Source organism: Halyomorpha halys, unplaced genomic scaffold, assembly GCF_000696795.3.
Source record: "Halyomorpha halys isolate HHAL.00 unplaced genomic scaffold, Hhal_1.1 Scaffold2412.1, whole genome shotgun sequence".
NCBI classification, from domain to species: Eukaryota; Metazoa; Arthropoda; class Insecta; order Hemiptera; family Pentatomidae; genus Halyomorpha; species Halyomorpha halys.
In genome coordinates this window covers 45,943-56,271 of record NW_027111574.1, presented here as the reverse complement: position 1 = coordinate 56,271, position 10,329 = coordinate 45,943, and the positions used below count along the sequence as shown (strand labels likewise).

At 30.8% G+C, this 10,329-nt stretch overlaps 1 protein-coding gene across 1 annotated transcript in view; it reads right to left on the bottom strand.

Moving 5' to 3' along the window:
- HDAC1 (histone deacetylase 1) overlaps positions 1-10,329 on the bottom strand; it is a 14,128-nt gene extending 3,799 nt beyond the window's left edge. Inside the window, exons 1-9 of the mRNA XM_014437293.3 lie at positions 10,173-10,329; positions 9,502-9,614; positions 9,302-9,419; positions 5,096-5,290; positions 4,796-4,956; positions 4,515-4,716; positions 4,185-4,434; positions 3,961-4,019; positions 3,650-3,880 (exon numbers count right to left, since the gene is read on the bottom strand). Coding sequence (XP_014292779.1) covers positions 3,650-3,880; positions 3,961-4,019; positions 4,185-4,434; positions 4,515-4,716; positions 4,796-4,956; positions 5,096-5,290; positions 9,302-9,419; positions 9,502-9,614; positions 10,173-10,215 — 1,372 coding nt within the window. The 5' untranslated portion in view covers positions 10,216-10,329. The remainder of the gene's footprint in view (positions 1-3,649; positions 3,881-3,960; positions 4,020-4,184; positions 4,435-4,514; positions 4,717-4,795; positions 4,957-5,095; positions 5,291-9,301; positions 9,420-9,501; positions 9,615-10,172) is intronic.

The window sequence follows — 10,329 nt, the reverse complement described above, 5'->3', positions numbered from 1 at the left end:
TGATGGTTGTTGTCTTTTTTGTTTTTATAGCCCTGATGATGATCGGCATAAATAAATATTTTTGATTATTTGCTGACCGCACCCCCTGATTTTGAGTAGCCTAATTTAAAGTCCATGTTATCTTATGTTGTGGTTGTTATCTTGTTTTGTTTTTAGCCCTGAAGAAGGCTAGAAACTCTAGCCGAAACGTCGGCACATTAAAATAAGTTAGTCATACTTATTTGTGTTTCATTGACCGCACCCCCAACCATCTTCTCCTCATTTATCATCCACGGTCAACTATCTCTCATAATTATAAAGTCCATGTTATTGTTAAATGCAGAGGAGCTCCTAGTGGATTTGAAACTTATATTGTGGATAGGCAACTTGTTTTGTAATCTTTATTAAGATTAAGAAAATAAATTACTTGATAATTAATTATTAATTAATGAAATTACTTGTTTCCTCTCCAAGTTTTTTTGTCATTACTTTATTATTGTTTTTATTCATTACTGTATTAGTTTAAGAACCTCGAAAACAGAAACCAAACACGGACCACGAGCAACTAACCTATCAAATGGTGTGGAGCCTGGCTGGTCTGTTGTGTGATGATGCCATTCTCCATTTAGCAGATCTATTAAAAGACTTTCAACCATGTTAAATGCTATATCGTTTTAACGTGGTAAAAGGAAATATTTCTCCATTTAACACTTTAAAATGTTGAATTAAAGATCATGAATAATCCTATTGTTTTCATATAACCAAAATGGTTAAATATTCGTGACATACATTTTTATGCTATTCACTGGTACATGTTTTGGTGAAGCTTGAGATAGTGACTCGTTCCTAAAGTTTTTATCATTTCGAATATTATTTTTTTTGGATGTTTAAGTGGAACCTAGTTCAACCCAAAATGTTAGGCTTTTAGAAAGTGAATATAACTAAATATATTAGTTAATAAGATAAGCAATACATAAACAAGAAACAAATTGTAGCTGGTCCACAATTCACTTTGTAAGCTGCTGAATTTTGAAACAGTTCACAGTTGAATAGAAAAAAAAAATTATATTAATTTTAAGAAGTTGTCATGAAGCTGAGTCCCTGAGATCTCCCTGAGACCACCCATAGATTTGGTGTATTGTACACCTATATATAGCTGCAAAACTAAAATTTTCACTTTTTCTGAAGTACTTCATCTCGTGGCTAGTATGGGTGAGACTCCATCCTAAGCGTGCAATTGTCACACCGTTATTATTTTGATGCCTAACAATTGATATCTATGAATAACTTACCAGTTAATAGGACATAATATTTTTTTTTAAATTTATAAGCATTACTGATATTCAACTCTGTTCCTTTTTAATAATATCAGCACCATAGTGCTCATTACCTTTTAGTTTCTTTAACAATTTGCTTTGAGTTCATAGCCAGATAGGCGGTTGACTTTAGCATTGGGCTCATCCTCAATATCACTACTTTTGGTAGAAATGAGAGTAAAATAAATAAACGACATTTTGATATAAAATGCATCTCAGGAAGCCTCATCAGACAATTTAATTAATAAAATATCTACTTAAACAGTATATTTTCTAAAAATATAAGAAAAAGCAAGCCAAGAAACCTATATACCTAATAGTACAATTATACATGTACCCTCCCGGTTTCAATGCCCCAATAATGGGGCACTCAATAAAATTCCTCATAAATCACAAAATACAGTTATTTGATGAACTTATATTATAGACAACTAAGATCACTTACAGTAAAAAGTTATGTTCTAAGAAAACTAAAATACCTGTATTAGTAAAAAATTGGCTTAATCTTTTTGAAAATTCTAATGTTTAAGTAATAGTTATTAACAATTTTTGTTTTGTTTTTCAACTTATTAAATAAATGTTTGTTTCTTCAAGAGACTTTACATGTCAAGAACTCTTCCATTCTTTTTCAAGTATTATTCTTATTTCCATTCTGGTTATTGTAGTTAAAGTTCTTTCCAGATTTTTACTTTCCTGGATCTTGACAGCCATTTTTGATTTGAAATCCAGTATGGAACTGGTTGGCTAAATACAGCCACAATGTAACCAACAATTATAGAAGATGCAATGTAAGTAGGAATCGGGAAAAAAGACTAATTGTGGACCTGGCCGAAAATAAAATGAAATTTGGTATGAACGTTCTAATGTGGTACTGAAAGCATACATTTTTTCTTCTTCAATAATTTAGAATATCTTATTTTCATGTCTTTGATTATTACTTTTTTAAGATATTTTCCAATACAAATTCTTGTTTGCTGTAGTCATTCATTTAATGAATTTGTTCGAACTGTGTCAACAATTCCCAGTGTTGGGATTAGTAGGGATACTTTAACTTTTAGGTTCTCCTGAAAACTTGACCATTCTCGTCATGACGGTTCGTAAACATACAGCCTCACAAAGAACTCAAAAACAACAAGAACATTTTCTCTCATCGACCTTAATTTTCATGAAAAATCAAAATGCGAAAATGTAATGCCCACCAGCCCGTTTCTCTAATAAATTTTGTTACCCTGCAAGTAATGGAGCCTGGGCAGTTGATTTTATGTTCAATAAATTACTGACATTGTGATGTACTATGAACTTTTCTTAGTATTTTATAAGAATTTTAACTTTTTTACATTATAGTATTGAAAAGAACTTTTATTTTCATCAAGGAATTACTGAGAATAATAATAATAAAAAAAATTAATGACCACTTGGGGTAATAGAATCATTTCAGCACATTTTGATAATGAGCAGGAAAAATTGGCAAGCTGCCATGTTTTGAGATAACCTAAAACCAATTTGTCTTAAAAATTTACATCATCACACTTTGAGATAATAAAAGTATTTTTGATGTTACTTTACCTCTAGTCCTAATACACATATAATAAGTTGGATAGAACTCTGTATTCATCCTAATATTTATTTTTATTAATGCTAACCTATAACCTAAGGGCTAGTATGCACTTAGATTCCTTGTTACCGACTTCTTATCACAGAGCTGAATCAGAACAAAATAGAGGCTCTGCAGTTGCTGGTTAGTATTGTACAGATGCTTTGAATACTGCCTGAAATGGGATTATTGAACTCACTGTAGTAATACAATCTTAGTGCAAATATAAATCTGACCCACAGCTACCGTTTTCCACTATCTTGGCTTGTTTTACCTCCAAGTTTTTATTTTTTTAAAAATTTCTTATTAAAAATGCGGAATACTATTTCTATCTTAAAATAAATTAATAATCATCAAACCAAAGGATGTTGTTAGCGAGCAAATTTGGCGTGATAATGAAATCTACTGGTGTTATCTTAAAAAATTTTCGGAACCCCATTCTGTCCCCTATTTTTTTTTATCTCTGAGAGAAAGTAACCTTGTTTGTAAAACTCGCATGAATTTACCAGATTTAATTTTATTGAATCCGAAATATAGTGACTGATATCCCAAGAGTACCCAGCTTCTTACAGCATTTGCTGATGGACAGAGGATTAGAGTTCCAAAAATGAGATTCATATGAGGACACAATTGCTCGCATGACAAGAGTCAGCAACAAAGAATTGGAAGTCTGATATGAACAATGAACCCAAGTACATGCACTGAGCTTCATATTCTGCATACTGTAACAGTATAGTATGAGAAAAAGAACAAAACTAACCTTTAGGTTGAGGTGAGGAAGCTGTGTCAGCTTCCATTGGAACACCTGCTTCTAAACGAGGCCTTTTCCTCTTAAAACTTCTTTGGTCACGACGGCCACCCTCATCGTCACTATCTGAAAACTCATTATCTCCAGTGACTCTCTTATCAGCTACTGCTTGAGGAACTCTTTCATCAGGATTGTGTTTTTCTTCATCTTCTGACTCTTCAGCAACTCCATCTTCAGGTATGCCTAAAGTCCAATATAATGATATAGTTAGAAAAACATATACAAAACTAGCTTAATAATATCAAATATACAATAACACTGACTTTGAACTTGAACTCCTGGGGCATGTGGAAGCATTCTTAAATTTTCAAATAGTCTTGTTCTGCAAAAAAAGAAAAAAAATATTAAACTTATTCATCTAACAACTAAAGTTTTTTATTAAAGATAAAATTTTAAATATATAATTCAAGATAGAATTACAAGTAAAATTTGTGACTACAACTGGAATATTGAAAAAATATTTCATATTATGTGATAATCAACTTACTTAATTTTTTCTAGGTATTCAGGTGTATTTTGATTTGCCATATTGGATGGAGAAATGTGTAGCTTGAAATCTGGACCAAAATATTCAAAGTAATCATTGTAAGGTAATTCATTGGCTATTTCTGTTCCCAGAGCAACAGATGTTTCATAAGTCCAGCAACGTGAAACATTACGAATTGTGTATCCACCACCACCAACCATTAAGAATGGTAAATTATATTTCTTGACGAACTCAACACATTTTCCATGCCCTGTGAAAAAATTTCATAACATAAAATGTACAGAATCATAATATTAAATAAATCTAAAAGAAAATGTTCAGAAAATATACCTCTGACGGTGAGATTAAAGCACCCAAGCCTGTCACCAGTAAGTGAATCGGCACCACATTGCAAGACAACAGCTGATGGCTGAAATGTTTCCATGACCTTCGTAATTATGGGAACAAAAATGGATTCATAACTTTCATCATCCATACCGTCACGCAATGGGATATTTACAGCATAGTATTTCCCTTTTCCAGCACCAATATCCTAAAAAATTGAATTAATCAGAGAAATAAAGTCATGCACCTCGGTTAAATATATATATTTTCTCAGTTTTCCAACTTACTCTTAGATCTCCAGTGCCAGGGAAGTATTCACCGTATTTATGGAAGGAAACTGTCATAACTCTATCAGTTGTATAAAAAGCTTCTTCAACCCCATCTCCATGGTGAACATCAATATCAATGTACAAAACACGCTGATGATACTTCAAAAGTTCAAGGATACCTATAAACGTTATGTTTCCTCTTATTATAAAATCATCCATAATAAAATATATATAATACCACAACTAGAATAACCTATTATAAGAGTTACATTACAATAATTATTAGGATATGAATATTGTATGACGCAATAGGATTACCTAAAACAATATCATTCACATAGCAGAAACCGGAAGCTTCAGATTTTTTAGCATGGTGGAGACCACCACCCCAATTTATACAAATATCAGCAGCTTGTTTATTTAACTTGACAGCAGCTGCTACTGAACCACCTCCAGAAAGCTGGCAGAATTCATACAAACCATCAAACACAGGACAATCCTCACCAACATTAACTGTAACACAAAGAAAAAATTATATCATTATCTCTGCCATAATTAAATTAATAACGTAAGAAATTTATCAAAGCAATAAATTTTGACATTCTACAAATTAAATGGTTTAAAACAATTTAAACAGTCTTTTAATACAGTAACAGGATTTCTGAGTTATTTATTCCTGTTTCATTTTTTTTATTAATGACATAAATACATTTTGATACTAAATAAGTGTCTAATGCTTCTTCTTGATGATCACCAACTTTCAACATATTAGGTTGTTACATAAAATATTTTGGATAATGTGATTACTTCAATCTTAATTTCTTTTGGACGTGAACTGTATGTGTGTATTGCACAAACTGGTGCAATTTTTAAATGATAATAAACCATACTAATTAAAAATGAATGATCTAATATGAAAAAAAAAAAAGATCGAAAGACCTGCGACGACTTGCTAGTTACTATGAAATAAATGTGATCATTAGAGAAGTAAAGTGTTTACAGGATTTATTTGGTTCATGTTTTGTATTTCCATAGACAATAAATAGTGTAAAAAATTTAAAGACTCCAAAAATGTATGTGATTAACTGAAAAAACGCTTGTTTAATATTATACACTTCATAATATTTAATGGATCATACCAACTACACTTAAAATAGTGACCTTTTACTAGTAAAACAATGAGGAAATGCAATAAATCTAAGTTCTGAATAGGATTCATCTTTTGAAATATGGAAATCAGATTGATGACAGTCATTCTGGGAATATGTGTAGAAGTGTATGGGGACCATTTCACAACATAAGCATTATATGTACTCACCTTTCCAGAGAAAATAAAGAAGATGACAAGAAAGAAGAGTAATTGGAAACAATATTGGAATTTGGCCCACAAAAAGCACGTATCAGCACCCATTTATATGAGTGGTGGGACTCATATCACTAATAAGGACTATTTGTCACAATGGAGAAGGTACTTTAGAAAGATCTACAATGGATAAATACAAAAAACTATAGAGCTGAGTACCCAAGTAGAGCTTGAATATGAGGATGAGATCACTGCTGCATTGGACTAACTGAAGGGCAAAAAACTATTGGGCTCTGCAAAGCTCCTCAAACATGACAAGATAACTTTATGAAACATTAAACTATCTAATAAAAGAAAACTAAATCAGGAAACTAAACACCTGGAGGAAAACTATTATTCACAGTTCAAACAAAGGAGTAATCAACTGAAGTGTACAAATTACAGTGGGATATCCTTACTTCCCTGAGCATACAAAGTTCCTTGGTGAACCTTAATTCTGTTTCACCAATTCCTCCCTGTTGAACATGAGCATTACCCAAAGTAGATTTAAGTCAGTAATGAATCTGATTTTTAATTGGACCATGGAAAGAGAAAGAGAATATGAACACAAAAAGAATACATCTTTACCCACTTTAGTCTCTATTGATAGGGAGGCAACTAGGGGGGCTTATCATAAATGAAAATAAGACTAGATATATGGAATCAGAAGAAATCATGTATCTAGAATTGAAGATGACCTCTGGTTAGCACAAATATGAAAAGTTTCCTGAGTTCATAAATTACAAATGACAATTAGGTATCAGTAAAAATAAAAGAAAGATCATTTCTGCAAACTGATATTACTTTGTGCTACAGCACCTTTACACAACAACACTTTATCTTGTTGGACCAAGATCGTTCCATATAGGAAGTCTGGTTTTCATACATGGATCAGATACCTGAAAAATAACAAAAACTGAGGAATAGGCCTCTAATTATTTAAAAGAAGAGTTCTAATTCATAAAAAAAAGAACTGTTTATTTAACAGGAGACTGGAGACAAAGAAGCAATCAAGAGGTTTGAGGAGACCCTAATGTAATTAAAGCATGACACTGGGAAAGTTGAAATGGGCCAGATAAGGAAGATGTAAAGAAGTAAGGCCAAGATAGGTGATGATGAGACTATGTTAACCAATGAAGGGAGGAATAAGGATAACCAAAACTGAATGGTGGCCGCACAAGAAAGGGTCTCCCTCTAGCAACTGTAGTTGGGAAAACAAAAAATGGTTAGCAGGTCATGCAACACCAGAATAACATGGTTATTATCACCATTTTCTAAAATACTTATGTTTCTATTGACTACAAGAAATTGTGAATTATGACCAAACTTGAAACATTAAACGATTTAGTTGAATTTCAAGGATGTTTCTGCCAGTGTTAATTAATTAAATCTATTATCATGTTTTATTTATCATAATAAAGGTGTTCATTACCTTCTTGATGGAAACAGGACTTACATACAATAAAAAATATATTTGTTACCCAAAATAATTAAATATCAGCTTTTTAGCTTATCAAACGAATCTCAGTTTTATCAGAATAAGCTATTATTATCTCTATTTCTCATTATATAGTTATTGAAAGAATTATATACTGAATTGACGGGAAACACTGATAAGTAGACTTAATACCTACTCTAGTAGTGTATTTGGCCTAACCAAATATATCATGGGCCCTGTGGTGTTGGTTTACTTAAATTATCTTCCATTAGATAGCATAAGTTAAAAACCTATAATCTAATTCAAGTTATACAAATAATTAATTTTTTTCCATAACTCAAAATGGTTAGTGATTTATCAGTTTGACATTTATTTTTTAAAAAAAAAACTTAAATCCTAATTAAGAAAAGAGCAGAGCTGTGACATAATTACTTTTTCATTCATAATTAATGTAAGAGAAATAGATCTTCCTTAATGCATAATCAAAATGAAAGGGGCACATAAAAGAATGTGTTGTTGTTATAACAATTGAAAAATGTTATAGAAGTCCACAGTACGTTTCTTCAAACACATGTTCTAGGTAGATTTCCTATTGTGTCTAATTGTTCAATGAGATCTGTTAGGAATGAAATGAGCCCAACTATTAAAATTTCTGATATAAGGGATTTTTAGTTCTATCTCATGAGTAAGTATTTATAATTCACAAAACAAAACTATACTCAACTATCTATAACTTAGATTAACCCTTTACAAACATCAAATATGCAACATATACATCAAAGCAAAAATGTTTGTAAACCATCCAGTATAACTAAAGTGTTGCAGTTAACCTTAATCACATGTTTATATACAATACTTGCTGACACTGTAAATGAAGAATGATTTTGAAAAATAGCTTTGGAGCTATGCCCTTAGTAACCATAATTTCTGAATGACCAAAACACATGCAAATAATAAAAATATTTAATAACATTTTTCTTAATGAAAAACAGTATGTACTGATAACTTAATGAGGAAAAATAACATTGTTTATGTAGTAATAATCAAATATAAACAAGCTGAGAATTAGTAATAACAAACTGATATTCAAGGCAAGATATGTTGCTCATTAGGTGTGAGCTGATGAGAGGATACACCATGGGAAATATGAGAAAAATTGGATTTTTAAAATTTATTTTGTGTTAGATATGAAAAATCCTGAATGATAAAACTGAAGATAGTATTATAGACAAAGATTTACAGTAACTAATTGTTGCAGGCTAATATCAATTGTAATAGTTAAGATTCTTTCATCAATATGGGCAATCAGAATATAACACAAATCGCTGTTTAAAGGAATCTACTATTCATATCATCTAACAGAAAATATAACTAGCTGATTTTAGGTCAGCACAGTAAATTTAATTAAGTTTATCATTTAAATAAATAAAAATAAGTAACAATAAAATCCTAAATATTTTCTTGAACCTAGGATCAGGACATATACAAAATAAATATAAATTTATCTCTATGTAATGAATCAAATATTATAGCAATAACAACAATAAATTTTATATTTAAAATTATAATCTAAAGATATATCCATCACACCCTTAAAATTATTATATTTACCCCTAAAAGGTCTAACAATAATTACTGATAAAATGCTCATATATTTCAGACTAGGACACTAAATTTAAGTCAATAATAAATGTTTTAGACAAACACAACTCATAATTAATAATTTTTATATTAAATAACTTACACCTCTGCATTTGCTTATTGTATTCGGACATATTGTCAGGTCGTATACTTCGTAAAAATCTAATATATTCATCACTATGAAATTTAGTCATTTCCTCCGCAGTTGCCTTGTGGGGTCTCTAAAATAATAAGATAAAACAATAGTAACTTCATATAGAATGTGTAACTTAATAAAGGGAAAATTTAGGCATTAAAACTTACATAAATTTCCATCTTCCTGTAAAGCCCATAATTCAAAAGCAAATTATGTGTCATTCTTATTCTATGGGGTTTCATTGGATGACCTTGTCCATAGTAATAATTACCAATGTCACCTATTAATAAATAAAATGAATTAGAAAATATAAAAGTGAAAAGGATATCATTAAACACTCTTTTATAATGTAGATCAGAACAGACCACCATCAACCACAATGTTTGATTATACAGGCCACCGTAATACATGAATCTGTATTTAAGTTCAAATTCATTAAGAGGAGATTTAGGAATAAAACAATTCCTGAAATACATGAAAAGTCAAGAAACGTTAATATTTATTACAAGTGAAATTTTAGAGGACGAAATTCAACTAAATTATCCTAAACTTAGAACCCGTAAATAACATGTCAAGTTACGGTGGCATGAACGATGGCCGACGATATCTGTGCCCGGTAGCTGCGAAAACAATACAAACACAACATCGCATAGTATTTGAACATAAAGTTAAACACATAATGTAGCATTACTGTGAAAATTAACCGAAACAAGGTCTTAAATAGCAATAAAAACCAATAACAATGAGGTCTTATCATATTACATGACATACTATTTCGCTCATGGATCTCGTAATTTAAATTTAAAGTAAATATAATCCCTAAAATGAATATACTTACTGTCATAGTAGTAGCAAACCCTTTTCTTTACAGCGGAAGTCATTTCGAAATTAATAATTCACAAGATAAAAATAAAATAGTCAACAAGGAACAATTTCAATTTGCAAGACACAACAAAGAGTAGAGGGAGAGAGTTAATGCAGTAAACTACTCCGTT